This window comes from Podarcis gaigeae, assembly GCF_964106915.1.
Source record: "Podarcis gaigeae genome assembly, chromosome: 8".
Lineage (NCBI taxonomy): Eukaryota > Metazoa > Chordata > Lepidosauria > Squamata > Lacertidae > Podarcis > Podarcis gaigeae.
In genome coordinates this window covers 87,405,415-87,422,644 of record NC_139684.1, presented here as the reverse complement: position 1 = coordinate 87,422,644, position 17,230 = coordinate 87,405,415, and the positions used below count along the sequence as shown (strand labels likewise).

General features: G+C 50.9%; 1 protein-coding gene across 1 annotated transcript in view; it reads left to right on the top strand.

Moving 5' to 3' along the window:
* The window catches only part of RTN2 (reticulon 2), a 33,626-nt gene extending 21,053 nt beyond the window's left edge, over nt 1–12,573 (top strand). Inside the window, exons 5-10 of the mRNA XM_083754034.1 lie at nt 2,477–2,684; nt 4,591–4,729; nt 5,951–6,020; nt 6,983–7,029; nt 9,221–9,279; nt 11,840–12,573. Of these exons, the coding sequence (XP_083610160.1) occupies nt 2,477–2,684; nt 4,591–4,729; nt 5,951–6,020; nt 6,983–7,029; nt 9,221–9,279; nt 11,840–11,882 (566 nt within the window). The 3' untranslated portion in view covers nt 11,883–12,573. The remainder of the gene's footprint in view (nt 1–2,476; nt 2,685–4,590; nt 4,730–5,950; nt 6,021–6,982; nt 7,030–9,220; nt 9,280–11,839) is intronic.
* Nucleotides 12,574–17,230: the final 4,657 nt, after the last annotated feature.

Below are 17,230 nucleotides of genomic sequence, written 5' to 3'. Positions count from 1 at the left end.
TATATATATATATAGAATCTGCTGGTTGGAGAAAGCTGGACAGAGGCCGGGGCATCTCTCCCCCAGGACACAGGGGTGGCCACCGAGTTTGGTGGCTTTCAAAAAGGACTAGACAAATTCACAGAGGAGGAGAGGGCTGTCGATGGCTCCTAGACGCCATGGCTGTGCTCTGCCTCCTCGGTCACAGCAGAAAAGCTGCTATCACTGGATCAAGTGCCTCGGTTTTCTTGTTTTTACTGTGAATTACTTTATCCACTCGGGACACGGGTGGTGCTGTGGGTTAAACCACAGAGCCTAGGGCTTGCCGATCAGAAGGTTCGAATCCCCGCGACGGGGTAAGCTCCCGTTGCTCGGTCCCTGCTCCTGTCAACTTAGCAGTTCGAAAGCACGTCAAAGTGCAAGTAGATAAATAGGCACCGCTCCGGCGGGAAGGTAAACGGCGTTTCCATGCGCTGCTCTGGTTCACCAGAAGCGGCTTAGTCATGCTGGCCACATGACCCGGAAGCTGTACGCAAGCTCCCTCGGCCAATAAAGTGAGATGAGCGCCACAACCCCAGAGTCGGTCACAACTGGACCTAATGGTCAGGGGTCCCTTTACCTTTACTTTACCTACTCACTTCCTGCCCTCCCCTTCCACGCGTTCCCTATTTCCCTTCGGAAATGCTATTCCATTCATTCATTTTAACCTATTTATCTCACTAATTAATGCAGTTGCTCATAATTCGAACCCTGCTCGTGTTTTCATCCTGCTATTTTAGTTCTTTAAAAACTCAGTCTCCAGTCCTCAAGGAACTTTTCGTCGTTTTGGTCTCTAATCTTGCCTGTTCGTCTTGCCAGTTCTGCATACTCCATCTTCCTTTTCCTGGGTTGGCACTTCCCCTTCTTCCCATCTTTGGGCGTACAGTATTCATGCTGCAAGTTCCCCAGCTTTGTGGAATTACCCAAATCAAATAGATTCAATTGGATTTGGAACAAATGTGCAATCGGTCTACCACTATTTTGAATCAGATTATGTTATTGCTTTTATCAGCGGGTCTTGCAAATTGCTATTCTGAATAATGCTTTTTAGAGGGCGGGGTAGGGGGCACTGGGGTGAGTTTAAGGAACCAAGCAGGCAGTGACTAGAATAGTTTTGTAGTGCGTTAAAAAGCCAGTGCGTTAAATTTCAGACCTGAGATGATGTTGCTCGATCCTTCCTGGTGCATCTGAAACTTTTAGTGCATAGCTAGGCAAACTAAGGCCTGGGGGCCGGATGCGGCCCAATCGCCTTCAAAATCTGGCCCACGGACGGTCCGGGAATCAGCGTGTTTTTACATGAGTAGAATGTGTCCTTTTATTTAAAATGCATCTCTGGGTTATTTGTGAGGCATAGGAATTCGTTCGTTATTAATTTTCAAAATATAGTCCAACCCACCACATGGTCTGAGGGACAGTGGGCCGGCCCCCTGCTGAAAAAGTTTGCTGACCCCTGTTTTAGTGCCTCCTGCTTGCCTTCTCTTGCCTGCTATGTTGCAAATCCCTGCACCTTCATGAGGTCTAGTGACACGGGTGGTTCTCTCTACAGCACAATGAAGTTGCTGTTCCTTGCTTCGCTTTCTCCCTGCGGTGGCAGTGATTTGGTGTCATAAGGAAGGTAGTGGGGCCCTTTATATGTCCAGCTGTCCTTTGTCAACAACAAATTGCCGCTGTTTTTTATGTTGAATATATGCTATATGGTGATTTATGGACATTATACGTATCACAAGCCATTTGCACATGTTGTCCAGGCAGAATGTAGGCACACTATATATAGAAAGGAGCAAACCAGGGATATTTTAGGGAGCAGGCTAGCAGTCGGGGCCCATGATGTACATCACAGATGCCTAGGTAAAGGTAAAGGGACCCCTGACCATTAGGTCCAGTCGTGACCGACTCTGGGGTTGTGGCGCTCATCTCACTTTACTGGCCAAGGGAGCCAGCGTAAAGCTTCTGGGTCATGTGGCCAGCAGGACTAAGCCGCTTCTGGCAAACCAGAGCAGCGCATGGAAACGCCGTTTACCTTCCCGCCAGAGTGGTACCTATTTATCTACATGCACTTTGACGTGCTTTCGAACTGCTAGGTTGGCAGGAGCAGGGACCGAGCAATGGGAGCTCACCCCGTCGCGGGGATTTGAACCGCCAACCTTCTGATCGGCAAGCCCTAGTCTCTGTGATTTAACCCACAGCACCACCTGCTTCCCCTACACAACACCAAACACGGTTGCTGTATGTAGGTTTTAATTTATTTGTTTTCTTATCTTATATTTTGGAAATGTACATCCAGTTGTTGTTTTTCCTTTACATTTTTTGGGGGGCCCCCAAGAGAGTGGGGCCCTGAGCTAGAGCTTGTTTAGCTTATACGTAAATCCGGCGCTGGTCATGAGGACAAGCAAGATGGGTGGTTTTTATTTCTCTCTCTCTGCAGCGTCATGCAGCTGTTTTTCTCTTTTGCTTGCAGTGGCAGACTTGGTGTACTGGCGCGACACCCGCAAGTCGGCGTTCATCTTCACCGCCTTGATGGTGGCCCTGCTGTGCCTGTTGCACTTCAGCATCATCAGCGTGGCCTCCTACGTCTCCCTGGCGGCCCTCAGCGTCACCATCTCTCTCAGGGTTTACAGCAAAATACTACTCGCCGTCCACCGAGGGGAAGGACACAACCCTTTCCAGTGAGTGAACCACAAAGCACGCACCCAGCCCCATTGTTGTTGTTTAGTCGTGTCCGCCTCTTTGTGACCCCCTGGACCAGAGCACGCCAGGCACTCCTGTCCTCCACTGCCTCCCACAATTTGGTCAAACTCATGCTAGTAGCTTCGAGAACTGTCCCACCATCTCGTCCTCTGTGGTCCCCTTCTCCTTGTGCCCTCCATCTTTCCCAACACCAGGGTCTTTTCCAGGGAGTCTTCTCCTGAGGTGGCCAAAGTCTTGGAGCCTCAGCTTCAGGATCTGTCCTTCCAGTGAGCACTCAGGGCTGATTTCCTTCAGAATGGAGAGGTTGGATCTTCTTGCAGTCCATGGGACTCTCAAGAGTCTCCTCCAGCATCAGAATTCAAATGCATCCATTCTTCAGCGATCAGCCTTCTTTGTGGTCCAGCTCTCACTTCCATACATCACTACTGGGAAAACCATAGCTTTAACTATAGGGACCTTTGTCGGCAAGGTGATGTCTCTGATTGGCGTAGAGGCTGTAAATACACAACCTAGAATTACTTGGTTCCACCAGTCCTTGGCTCTGGCGTCCCCTGCTGTCAGCCTCCCTGCCCTCCATCCTGCCCCTTCCACCGTCAGAGCAATGGTCTGGCTTAGGAAAAGGCAGGTCACAGTGCCAGATTTATGTATAAGCTAAACAAGCGAAAGCTTAGGGCCCCACTCTCTTGGAGGCCCCAACAAAATTAAAGGCAAAAAACCTGGATGTACATTTCCAAAATATAAGATTTGTTGTTGTTATTTAGTCGTTTAGTCGTGTCCGACTCTTTGTGACCCAATGGACCAGAGCACGCCAGGCATGCTTCCCTAAGCTTCCCTGAACAGGGCTGCCTTCAGAAGTTTGGTAGTTATTTGACATCTGGTGGGAGGGCGTTCCACAGGGCAGGTGCCACTACCGAGAAGGCCCTCTGCCTGGTTCCCTGTAACCTCACTTCTTGCAATGAGGGAACCGCCAGAAGGCCCTCGGAGCTGGACCTCAGTGTCTGGGCAGAACGATGGGGGTGGAGATGCTCCTTCAGGTATACTGGACTGAGGCCGTTTAGGGCTTGAAAGGTCAGCACCAAAACTTTGAATTGTGCTCAGAAATGGACAGGGAGCCGATATAGGTCTTTCAAGACTGGTATTATATGGTCTCGGCGGCCGCTCCCAGTCACCAGTCTAGCTGCCGCAATTTTGGATTAGTTGTAGTTTCCGGGTCACCTTCAAAGGTAGCCCCACGTAGAGCACATTGCAGTAGTCCAAGCGAGAGAAAGCTAGAGCATTCACCACTCTGGCGAGACAGTCTGCAGGCAAGTACGGCCTCAGCCTGCATACCAGATGAAGCTGGTGGACAACTGCCCTGGATACAGAATTGACCTGCGCCTCCATGGACACCTGTGAGTCCAAAATGACTCCCAGGCTGCGCACCTGGTCCTTCAGGGGCAGAGTTGTCCCATTCAGGACCAGGGAGTCTTCCACACCTGCCCGCCCCCTGTCCCCAAAAAACAGTCCTTCTGTCTTGTCAGGATTCAACCTCAATCTGTTAGCCGCCATCCATCCTCCAACCGCCTCCAGACACTCACACAGGACCTTCACCGCCTTCTGCCTGGGGCTCAACCTTCCATCCTTGAATGGCACCCCAAAAATCCCCCTGCACCTTGCTTCCCAGTAAATCCCCCTCTCTCCATGAGAGCAACTGCAAAAGCATACCACAGGATCATAGACTCGGAAGGGACCCCCAGCGGTCATCTAGCCCAACCCGCTCCCATAACACTTTGGAGGAGCATAATTTGAGCTGTGCAGCCGGGGATGTGCCAAGGGGTGCTTCTAAAGGTTGCCTTTGACGAGGTCGCCTGGCGTTTGCTCATCCACCTATCCCATCTTTGCCAGGGCCCAGCTGGATGCCGACTTGGGGCTGTCGAAGGAGCAGCTGGAGCGCCTCACGGAGCGGGTCGTCTTCTACGTCACGTCGGGCACCAAGTCCCTCCAGCGCCTCTTCCTGGTGGATGACTTGGTGGAGTCCATTAAGGTAAGGAGGAGTCGGGCTCAACTGCTCCTGGATGTGGAGGTTCCGCTCAGCTGCCACGGAGCAGGGCCCGGTTGGCCGAGAGATACGTCTGATTAAATCCAGCTCAAGAGTTGACCCACTGACATGAATAGGCCCTAAGATCGCCATGTGTGCGGACGTCAACAGACATGCAATTAGCCTGGCATGTCTCATATATTTATTTTATATTTTGCTCTGTTGTTCCATCTACATCCCAACTTTCCTCCAGGGAGCTGAAGCGGGTGTCCATGGTTCTGCTCCTCCCTATTTTATCCTCACAACAACCCTGTGGGGTAGGTCAAAATGAGAGTGAGCCACATTACTGGCCCCCAAGGTCACCCAGTGAGTTTCGTGGGCTGGGGGGGGGGATTTGAACTCTGCTCTTACAGTTCCTTGGGACGCAGGTGGCGCTGTGAGTTAAACCACAGAGCCTAGGACTTGCCGATCAGAAGGTCAGTGGTTCGAATCCCCGCGACAGAGTGAGCTCCCGTTGCGCGGTCCCTGCTCCTGCCAGCCTAGCAGTTCGAAAGCACATCAAAGTGCAAGTACAGTGGTACCTCGGGATGCAAACGGAACGCAAGACGTGACGGCGCATCTGCGCGTGCATGGGTTGCGTTTCGCCACTTCCGCGCATGCACGTGATGCCATTTTTAGTGTCTGTGCATGCACGAGCGGCAAAACCTGGAAGTAACGCGCTCCGTTACTTCTGGGTTGCCACAGAGCACAACTCGAATGTGCTCAACCCGAAGCATATTCAACTCGAGGTATGACTGTAGGTAAATAGGTACCACTCCGGCCGGAAGATAAACGGCGTTTCCGTGCACTGCTCTGGTTCGCCAGAAGCAGCTTAGTCCTGCTGGCCACATGACCCGGAAGCTGTACACCGGCTCCCTCGGCCAATAAAGTGAGATGAGCACCGCAACCCCAGAGTCGGTCACGACTGGACCTAATGGTCAGGGGTACCTTTACCTTTACCTTACAGTTTCTAGTCTGACACTCTAAGCACTACATCCTCTGTGGCGGATGCTGGGTATATGTATGTGTGTGTTTGAAGAGGGGAACGGGTTCCGATCTTGCCAGGTACACAGCAGGACCGGGGGGGGGGGGGGCTCCCAAGATTGTACTGCAGCTGGTCTTGGAACTTTCTCTGTGCCTAACAAAAGACTCCTGAGCCCTTTTCTTTTCTCCCCTGTTGCTTTTCAGTTTGCTTTCCTGTTCTACATCCTCACCTACGTGGGAGCCGTCTTCAATGGGCTGACTTTGCTGATACTGGGTAAGGCCGTGAGCTGGGCAAGGAGCAACATCTCAGGGCTGGGGCAGAGAGAAGAGGAGACCACCAACAAGGAACAACAGCCTTGTGGTCTCAGTGGTTCAGTCAAAATTCACTGCGCTACCTTGGACTAGACAGAAGAAGTCAGGGAGAAAAGTCTCCTGCGCCTTTAAGAGCAGCTGGTGAAGCTTTGTCACAACACCACCTGTTGGATTTATGACACAGGTGCCCTGCCAGATATATACAGTGGTACCTCTGGTTGCGAACGGGATCCGTTCCGGAGACCCGTTCGCAACATGAAAAGAGCTCAACCTGAAGTGCTGTATCTGCGCAGGTGCGTGGCACGATTTGGCGCTTGTGCGCATGCACGAAGCACAATTTAGTGCTTCTGCACATGCACAAGCAGCGAACCCAGAAGTAACTCTTTCTGGTACTCCCAGGTTGCCATGGGACGTAACCTGAAAGAACGTAACATTAAGATAAGATAAGATAAAATTTATTCGCATTAGCCAACGGCCATAGCAACATAAAACACGCAATATATACAAATAAAAAAGACAGCAATGGGTAAAAAGAGCAATCAAATGACCAAGATTATTGTTCAGGTCTACTGGGCCTTTGAGGCCGTTTAGGGCTTTAAAGGTCAGCACCAACACTTTAAATTGTGCTCGGAAACATACTGGGAGCCAATGTCGGTCTTTCAGGACTGGTGTTATATGGTCTCGGCGGCCGCTCCCAGTCACCAGTCTAGCTGCCGCATTCTGGATTAGTTGTAGTTTCCTGGTGACCTTCAAAGGTAGCCCCATGTAGAGCACATTGCAGTAGTCCAAGCGGGAGATAACTAGAGCATGCACCACTCTGGCGAGGCAGTCTGTGGGCAGGGAGGGTCATTAATATTATTTAAAAAAGCAGAGAGCAGCGCAGCAGATTTTCACTCTCATTTTCCTTTATTCTCCTTCCTGCAGGTGTGATAAGTGCATTTACCTTCCCTCTGCTGTACAGGCAACATCAGGTGGGTGACTTGGGCATTGGAGGGGGGGTGTAGCTGGAATTGGGAGACTTTACCCAAGGGAGCATTCAGTTCCTTTAAGGTACGGGGGCTCAAGCCCCTTCTGCTGATATCGAAGCCCTCCTCATCCCACATGTCTGGCTCGAGGCTACTCAGGGTTAGGACCTGTTGAAGACAAGGATGAGAGTCATATTCTTAGAGAAGCGCGGCACATCTGGGAGTTCCCCCGCTGTGTTCAGCTCTTACTTACCAATTGCTTCTCAGTGGGAGGAAAGTTCCTTTTTATTAATCTTCTGCAAAGATTGGTAGAAATGTGTGTAGAAGAGGAAAGGTGTGTGGGCCTTCTCGGTAGTGGCACCCGCCCTGTGGAACGCCCTCCCATCAGATGTCAAAGGAATAAACAACTATAAGACATTTAGAAGAACACCTGAAGGCAGTCCTGTTTAGGGAAGTTTTTAATGACTGATGTTTTAATGTATTTTTAATCTTTTGTTGGAAGCCGCCCAGAATGGCTGGGGAAACCCAGCCAGGCGGGCGGGGTAGAATTTATTTATTTATTTATTTATTTATTTATTTATTTATTTATTTATTTATTTTGTATGAAGCAGAAGCTGGCTCTTTGCTCATTTTGATGACTGTTTCATAAAACGCACACTTTTCACCTGAGTGGCTTATGGTGATAAATGTTCCAAAACGTGAATCAATTCTCAAATCATTTACAATCTCAGAAATTTGAACAAGAGCGCAGGGGAAACGATTAAAAATGTGAGAGCAGCCGTCGGCATCCTGAAATGCAGTCTTGACTATGCTACCACTCAGTGGATTTGTAACTGGCTGACTGACCGAACCCAAAGGGTGCTCATCAATGGTTCCTCTTCATCCTGGAGAAGAGTGACTAGTGGGGTGCCACAGGGTTCTGTCTTGGGCCCGGTCTTATTCAACATCTTTATCAACGACTTGGATGATGGACTCAAGGGCATCCTGATCCAATTTGCAGATGACACCAAACTGGGAGGGGTGGCTAACACCCCAGAGGACAGGATCACACTGCAAAACGACCTTGACAGATTAGAGAACTGGGCCAAAACAAACAAGATGAATTTTAACAGGGAGAAATGTAAAGTATTGCACTTGGGCAAAAAAAATGAGAGGCACAAATACAAGATGGGTGACATCTGGCTTGAGAGCAGTACATGTGAAAAGGATCTAGGAGTCTTGGTTGACCACAAACTTGACATGAGCCAACAGTGTGACGCGGCAGCTAAAAAAGCCAATGCAATAGCCATGTTCAAATCTATAAAAGGATGTCACATAGAAGAGGGAGAAAGGTTGTTTTCTGCTGCTCCAGAGAAGCAGAAACGCAGCAATGGATCCAAACTACAAGAAAGAAGATTCCACCTAAACATTAGGAAGAACTTCCTGACAGTAAGAGCTGTTTGACAGTGGAATTTGCTGCCCAGGAGTGTGGTGGAGTCTCCTTCTTTGGAGGTCTTTAAGCAGAGGCTTGACAACCATATGTCAGGAGTGCTCTGATGGTGTTTCCTGCTTCGCAGGGTGTTGGAATCGATGGCTCTTGTGGTCTCTTCCAACTCTGTGATTCTATGATTCTATGAATAAGATGGTGGTTTTTAAAGCAGTGGTAGTCCATATATTGCTGAACTACAACTCCCATAATTACTGACCATTGTGGAGCTGGGGGCCAACAGCATTTGGGAGCCGGGTCAGCTGCCCCCCATCCTTGTTATGACCTGATTGGCTAAGGTCCGCACCAAGACCCACTGGGTTCAGACCTGCCCATCACGACATGTTCTTGCCATGCCCCCATATTCCTGGTTTTGCCCTCTCTCACTGGGCAAAGAACCCTGGGAGCTGTAGTTCATTTGGGTGCTCCAGGAGTGTTCTAAGTACAGTTCCTTTTTTGTAGAAAGCTGTTGCTTCCAATGTTTGGCATGGATTGCATGCAAGCCTAGGAACCCTTTAAGCAGGTGCCAAGTGCCTTTCAATTTCTCTGGAAAGTAGCTTTTCAAACATACCGGTGGAAGGCCAGAGTGCCTCTGAGCATGTATGGAGTGACATCTGAAGGAAGCAGCCTCTTTAAAGCATACACAGACGTATTCTGGAGCCTGAACATCTTCCTGGCATTTCCAGCAAATCTCCGCTCACCACAGACCCTTTACCTTTTTCCTTTTTCCAGGCACAGATTGACCAGTACGTGGGACTGGTGAGGAATCAGTTGAGTAACCTCAGAGCAAAGTAAGTTGTGGGGGTTTTTTGGGGGGGGTATTGTCTCTCCTTTGCCCCCTGCCTCTTTTCCTTGCTTCTTCCTCACGTGGGGAGGGGGCCACCACATCCTTCCGTTGCCCCTGTTATGGAAAAATCTAGGTGCGAGGCTGCTCAGTCCCCCAGCTGGTCGGGCAGAGCCCGCGGGTCCCTGCGGAATAAAGGAAGGAGTCCAGCCAACCGGAGCAAATAGCTGTAGACCAATGTTTATTGTGCAACAGGTTCAAAGAGGAATTTTGAACCCCGAGGATGGGGTGACAAGGACTTTTAAAACTTTTCCACCATAGTTTTTAATATTTAACGCTGTACTGTTTTTAACACTTGATTGGGAGCCGCCCAGAGTGGCTGGGGAAACTCAGCCAGATGGGTGGGGTATAAATAATAAATTATTATTATTATTATTATTATTATTATTATTATTATTATTATTATTATTTATCCCAGAATACAGTTTGTACAGCATCATTGCTACATCACTGACATGTCACACAAGGGGAGGGGTAGACAGGGGTAGGGACGTGGGTGGCGCTGTGGGTTAAACCACAGACCCTAGGGCTTGCCGATCAGAAGGTCGGCAGTTCGAATCCCCGCGACGGTGTGAGCTCCTGTTGCTTGGTCCCTGCTCCTGCCAACCTAGCAGTTTGAAAGCACGTCAAAGTGCAAGTAGATAAATAGGTACCACTCCGGCGGGAAGGTAAACGGCATTTCCATGCACTGCTCTGGTTTGCCAGAAGCGGCTTAGTCATGCTGGTCGCGTGACCCGGAAGCTGTATGCCGGCTCCTTCGGCCAGTAAAGCGAGATGAGCACCGCAACCCCAGAGTCGGCCACGGCTGGACCTAATGGTCAGGGGTCCCTTTACCTTTACCTCTACCTGGCCCAACACTCCAAGCACTGCACGACATTGGCTCCTATTTTGAAAAGAGAGCGTCACCCGTGGGTGCTATGAATTTTCAGAAACTGAATAGTGTATGGGGTTTCTGTGTATATACACTAGCCCCACAGCACCCCCTGCTGGCACACTGGGCCACTGCTACCAGTGCTGGTTCGGGACCTATAGAAATTATGGAGGCAGGCCCTTCCGATGAGCATTGGCAAGGGAAGCAGCTCTCCTAGCCCTCCTGCAATCTCCAGAACAGACTCTGCCAACCCAGTGTCCTCTCCAGATGTTTTGGATGACAATGCCCCCCAGCCCCCAATCAGCACACCTGGAGAGGGCACCAGGTTGCAGAAGACCATAGTTAGATGTTTCCACGTTAATTGATTGCCCTGCAGGCCGCGGGCAAAGTTGGGACTGGTGGAAGTTGCAGTTCAAAACTTCTGGAGCGGGCACCAGTGTGCTCTCGAATTTGAGGGGGGGGGGACCACCCATCGCCTTTAGCGCCCACCTGCCGTGAGGAAGTTCAGAAATATTTAAGAAGAACTGGCCTCGCTGCCCCCAAAGCACAAGTTCGTCTGGCCTCGCATCCTGTTTTCAACCACAAGCCTCGAAGAAACTTGCACACACAAAAAGGAGATGCGAAAGTGTTTCCCCACTCGTATGTCCCCCAGAATTTCACATCTGCATTAAGTCCTTATAATGTGCATTCCGCTTTAGGTGTGGGGACTGGGCTGCTGCAAAGGGAATGGGCTCACCGGCTTAAACTCAGGGCTGTCATCTGTTTGCAGAGCTCTTGGAATGTGCAACGACTTGATTCATTCGTGGATTAAACTTGCAGAAATGTGTACGCTGTGTTGTTGGGTGGGTGGGCCAATAGGTCAAAAGGGGGAAATAGACTGCGGAACTCCCTGCCACAGGAAGCAGTGACAGCTACCAACTCTGATTGGCTTGAAAGAGGATTGAACAATTTCATGGAGGAAGAGAGGGCTTCTCATGGCTACTAGCTGTGTTGGCTCTGTGCTGCCCTCCACAGTCGGAGGCAGCGATGCTTCTGAACATCAGTTGCTGGAAACGGCAGGAAGGGAGAGTGTTGTGCACGGATCTACTTGTGGGTTTTCCCTGCAGAAGCGGGTTGCCTTTGCTTCTGGATGCGAACGGGGCTCTGGAACGGATCCTGTTCGCATCCAGAGGTACCACTGTACATACTCCCGTACAACTGAGATTTGGGCTACCATAAAAAATTGACCCTGAGGCGCCCCAAAGGGCAACTTCAGCATTTCCCTAGTAAGCTACCGTATTTTTTGCTCTATAAGACTCACTTTTTCCCTCCTAAAAAGTAAGGGGAAATGTGTGCGCATCTTATGGAGCGAATGCAGGCTGCGCAGCTATCCCAGAAGCCAGAACAGCAAGAGGGATTGCTGCTTTCACTGCGCAGCGATCCCTCTTGCTGTTTTGGCTTCTGAGATTCAGAATATTTTTTTTCTTGTTTTCCTCCTCCAAAAACTAGGTGCGTCTTGTGGTCTGGTGCGTCTTATAGAGCGAAAATACGGTATTTTATTCTAGACGATGTCCTGCAGATAATTTTTTTAAAAGCAAGAAACTCTTTCCACTCGCTACTGGCTTAATTTCTTCTCTCTCTCCCCCTTTCCTCCTAGGATGCTGTCCAAACTGCCGACAGCCAAAGCGAAAGCCGAATGAATGACTCCCCCCCCTCTCCTGCTCTGACCCCCATACACACACAGAGATATATATACACCCACACATACCTCCTCCTCCTCCTGCCCCTTTCCTTCCCGCCAGCTGCCCAACCACCCCTTCCCAAAGAGACCTTCCTGCCCTCTCACCTCCTTCCCCCCCCCCCGCCATGGCTTGGACACGACAGAAAGCCGCTCGCCTTCTCCAGTCCACCCCCCTGGGCTAACTGCGTGCCGGAGACGTCCGTTCTCCCAGCATAGTCCTCTGGGCGGCTGCCGTCCTTGAGCAGAGTTGGCACAGCTTGGAGTGGGGCACCCTCCCCAGCACCCCCCAAGGAAATTCCAGGAAGCTGTGGCTGTTTGGGGGGTGGGCGAAGGCCCCTTTCTTACCCTAGTGCCACCCTCCCCGGTCTCCCTCCCTGCCTGCTGAATTTATTCCTTAAGGGAAAGTTGACACGGACCCGCCAGCCTTGGAGCAACACCTTCTTTCTCCAGGAGAAAGGCTCCGTCTTAAACAGGTGCCCAATGCTGGCCAGAGCACACAATCGACCTCCACGCACCTTTTTATGTTTCTTTCTCCCGGGACTCTGACACACCCATCCCGGCCACTGACGCAGCTGCGGGGTTGGCGCGAGCCGGTTCTCAACATTTGCCTGGATTTACACTTTAATAAAAATGGTTGTTGGGGAAAAAAACAACAAGAAGTGTCTGACGTGTGGCCTCCTGGCTGTGATTCCTGCATTGTTGGGGTTTGGGCTCATGTACGGATGGGCTGCTGGGGGGTGGGCAGGTTGGGGGGGTCATGTGAGAATGCCTGCATTTGCCCAAATCACCCACTCCCCTTTCTGCACAGTTTGTAAAAGGGACAGAGCATGCCCAGTCTCCCCTCTGCATTGCCGGCCGGGGGGGGCGGTCTCCAAAAAATAATGCGTCCCTCACAAAACATCAAGTGCCTTCAATCGCTACGGGTGGAGCTTTAAAAGAGGGAAGGTAGCAGAAGACATTGGAGGCATTCGCATTTGGAAATGTAAGACGATCCTCTTGGGTCAGGTGAGCATCCTACTCTCACAGTAGCCAAATGTCCCAAAGAACCTAGGAATCCAGGTAGACTGCCTCTGGGCCTGGAGGTTCCATAAGAGGCTAAGAAGAGCCTGGCTGCTTGTTGTTTTTTAGTCGCTTAGTCATGTCTGACTCTTCGTGACCCCCTGGACCAGAGCATGCCAGGCACTCCTGTCTTCCACTGCCTCCCGCAGTTTAGTCAAACTCATGCTGGTAGCTTCGAGAACACTGTCCCACCATCTCGTCCTCTCTCGTCCCCTTCTCCTTCTGCCCTCCATCTTTCCCAACATCAGGGTCTTTTCCAGGGAGCCCTATAGCACACGAATTCAAGCACACCGTAACTCATCCCTGGGGATTTCTCCTGCGCAAGCCCCCTTCGTCCCAGGCTGTCTGAAGCACCGTATCCCGCCCCCCCCCTCCAATATGAACCTGCCCTGGCCCTAGGTCTTCAGGAGAGACCCTTCTCTCAGGCCCCCATGGTGAGGATGCAGGAAAAGGCCTTGTTGGTGGTGGCTGCTCCCAGGCAACTTTGGAACTCCCTGCCTAGGGATGCCAGGCTGCTTCTCTCCTTGCTGTCCTTCCACCAACAAGTGAAAACCACCGACGGGAGGGACACAACCCTTTCCAGTGAGTGAACCGCAAGGCACCCACCAGCCCCATTGTTGTTGTTTAGTCGTGTTCGCCTCTTCGTGACCCCCTGGACCAGAGCACGCCAGGCCCTCCTGTCTTCCACTGCCTCCCGCAGTTGGGTCAAACTCATGCTGGCAGCTTCCAGAACACTGTCCCACCATCTCGTCCTCTGTCGTCCCCTTCTCCTTGTGCCCTCCATCTTTCCCAACATCAGGGTCTTTTCCAGGGAGTCTTCTCTTCTCATGAGGTGGCCAAAGCCTTGGAGCCTCAGGATCTGATCAGGCCAAATGATGCCCCTCTAACTCAATATCCTGTTCTCAACTTTGGCAACCGGCTGCAAAAATGATTGTCTTGGCTTCTCACATGCAAGAGCAAGAAGTTGGTGATGGAACAAATTTTGGTGTTTGCTGGAGCCCTCCTAGAACATGCAGAAGAGCTTCGAAGAATGGGACTTTCTGTTTCAGAGGTAATTGAAGGCTATGAAGCAGCTTTGAAGACAGCCTTGGAGTTACTTCCTGATCTATGTGTGCCGCTCAGCAAAAAAATCTCTGGGATGTTGAAGAACTGGCGTCTTTGCTGCAAACTTCAATAATGAGTAAAAAATGTGGCAATGGAATATTTCTTACTAAGCTTATCGCTCAGGCATGTGTCTATTCTTCCTGAGTCGGGCCACTTTAATGTTGACAACATCAGAGTGCAAGATCCTAGGTTCTGGCATTTGTGCTTCTACAGTATTGCATGGCCTGGTTATTTAAAAAAGGAAACTGGAGGTGATGTTACTCCTGTCAAAGATGCTAAAATATCTGTGTATTCTTGCCCTTTTGATGGTATGATAACGGAAACTAAGGGAACTGTACTCATCAAGAATGCTGATGGATTTTAGCAGAGGAGAGATGCCCCAGGATTTGAGCAGGAGAAAAGCTCTCACCTGCTTTTGGCTTCCAGCAACTGGTATTCTGAATTATTGCTGCCTCCAGCTGCCATCAACAGCCGTCTCTTCCATGAATTCCTCCAATCCTCTTAAAGCCATCTGGGACCCCACATTTAAACTCTTCCCTGGTCTCTTGCTGGCCCTAGTAGGACCAACTTGGCCAGTTAGCGTGGGTGGTGCTGTGGGTTAAACCACAGAGCCTAGGACTTACTGATCAGAAGGCTGGCGGTTTGAATCCCCGCGACGGGGTGAGCTCCCGTTGCTCGGTCCCTGCTCCTGCCAGCCTAGCAGTTCAAAAGCATGTCGAAGTGCAAGTAGATAAATAGGTACCGTTCCGGCGGGAAGGTAAACGGCGTTTCCGTGTGCTGCTCTGGTTCGCCAGAAGCGGCTCAGTCATGCTGGCCACATGACCCGGAAGCTGTACGCAGGGCTCCCTCGGCCAATAAAGGAAGATGAGCGCCGCAACCCCAGAGTCAGCCACGACTGGATCTAATGGTCACGGGTCCCCTTACCTTTACCATCACTTGATGTTTACTGACTGGGGTTTCCCGCCCCCCCCATGACCCCTGGGTTTTTAAATTTTATTGACATCGATGCTGCATTTATGTTGTATTTTATGCTGTTTCTATGCTGTTTTTAAGTCACATTTTGATCAGTGTTTGCTGTTAGCCGCCCTGAGCCCGGTTTTTAAATGGGGAAGGGCGGGGTATAAATAAAAATTTAATTTAATTTAATAAGTTGGTGGCCAGCGCTGCCTCCTGCGTGTGATGGCCTGGGACTTGGGCTCGGACTTGGAACCAGAGGAGTCTCAGTCTGCACTGGATCCTTTGCCTCAGGCATGATCTGAACTAAGTCTGGGGCCTGATCCTGAAGAGCCCCAGTCTGCACAGGTTCCCCTGCAGCAAACACCAGCTGGGCCGATTCAAGGGCCTGAGCCTGTCCTGGCTCCAGATGCAGGGATTCCCTCGTTGCCTCCAGCTCGGCCATCACTTACAGCTGCTCCACTACCAGTTGGGTCAGGGGAGGCTGAGGCGGCCTCTGGGTCTAGTAACCCACTGGCGTCTCCTGAGCTGCAGAGACTCAGGTCTGAGAGAAGGAGAGACCTGAGTACTCGCAGGAGGAGTGCTCACCTTCGGGCGAGACAGGGAGGTGAGTTGCCGGGGGATCAGGACCGGCCGTTACCCCAACAAAGATAAAAGGCTGTCGGACCCAGCCCCAGGTTGCGGGAGCAACATTGCTGTATGCCAGATCCTGCCTGAGATCCTGTATCTGTCCTTGCCTGGTTTCTTGCCTTGGCCCTGTCGGACTGACTCCCAGCAGAACCTTCGGATCCTGGACCCAGCACACTGCGGCAGGGAGTTCCACAGTTTTAATTATGTGCTGCGTGAAACGATAGTTCATTCTAGTTCCAAACTCTTAAATCTTTGGAATTCAGCAAAAAGCAGGGTTGGAAGGTTCAAACCAAAAGTTGGCTGGAAGTCCCGGGGGGGTGGGGGGTGACATGCAATTGAGATCCAGACAGAGGAGCATCAAAGCTTCCTCCTCTTGCAAAACTGTCTTTTGCTAGCCAAGGTTAAGTGCAGGGAAGAGTCTCCAGCCGGGTCCAGAGTTCTCTCCTTCCCGTCTGATGGCCCCCCCTGCAAAGGACTCTATAAGGGCTCTTGTGTCCCCCCATAAGGGAAGATTTTCGTTTATTACAATGGAATGCTGGGAAGAGCCTACAAGATTCCTTCCATGCAGAAGTGCCACCTAGGAAATTTGTGGAAGAGGAGAAGGCGGCTACCAATCGCTACCAGCCACAAGGGCTATGTTTTGCCCTCTACAGTCAGTCAGAGGCAGCAAAGCTGCTGAATCCGAGTTGCCAGAAACCGCAGGAGAGTTGCTCTTGTGCTTGGATCCTGCTTGCAGGTTTCCCATCATGGCTGGCCCTGTGAGAACAGGATGGCTGGACTAGATGGGCCCCTTTAGCCTGATCATCATCATCATCACCATTTATTTTTTATACCCCGTCCATCTGACTGGGCTTCCCCAGCCACTCTGAGCGGCTTCCAACAAAATATTAAAATACAGTGGTCTGTTAAACATTAAAAGCTTCCCTAAAGAGGGCTGCCTTCAGGTGTCTTCTAATTGTCTGGTAGTTGTTCTCTTTGACATCTGGTGGGAGGGCGTTCCACAGGGCGGGCGCCACCACCGAGAAGGCCCTCTGCCTGGTTCCCTGTAACCTAGCAGGGAGGGAACCGCCAGAAGGCCCTCGGCGCTGGACCTCAGTGTCCGGGCAGAACGATGGGGGCGGAGATGCTCCTTCAGGTATACTGGACCTAGGCTGTTTAGGGCTTTAAAGGTCAGCACCAACACTTTGATCATGGGATTTAAGGGTTTTACACCCTGGATTTAAGGGTTGTAACTACACACATAAACCCCAAAATCTGCTTTCCATGAGATCTCACCATGTGTGCTTTCACTTAGCATGCTGCAGAGGGCACTCCAACACCAAACAAGGTCCCAGCGCATAAACATGGCAACCACCCTCAATAGCAGCTTCCTGCTACCCGGCCACCCCAGGGTCTGCCCCGCCCTGAACGTGAAGGGTTAAGGCACAAGGTGATGGGGATTTCGGTGCGGAGAAAGCCAGGCAGCTCTACGGCTCGAGGTTTTTCTTTTTTTTATTGCACCTTCATGTGAACTTTACAGGTGTTTGAAAAAATAGAGATCTTATATCCATCGTTAAAAAG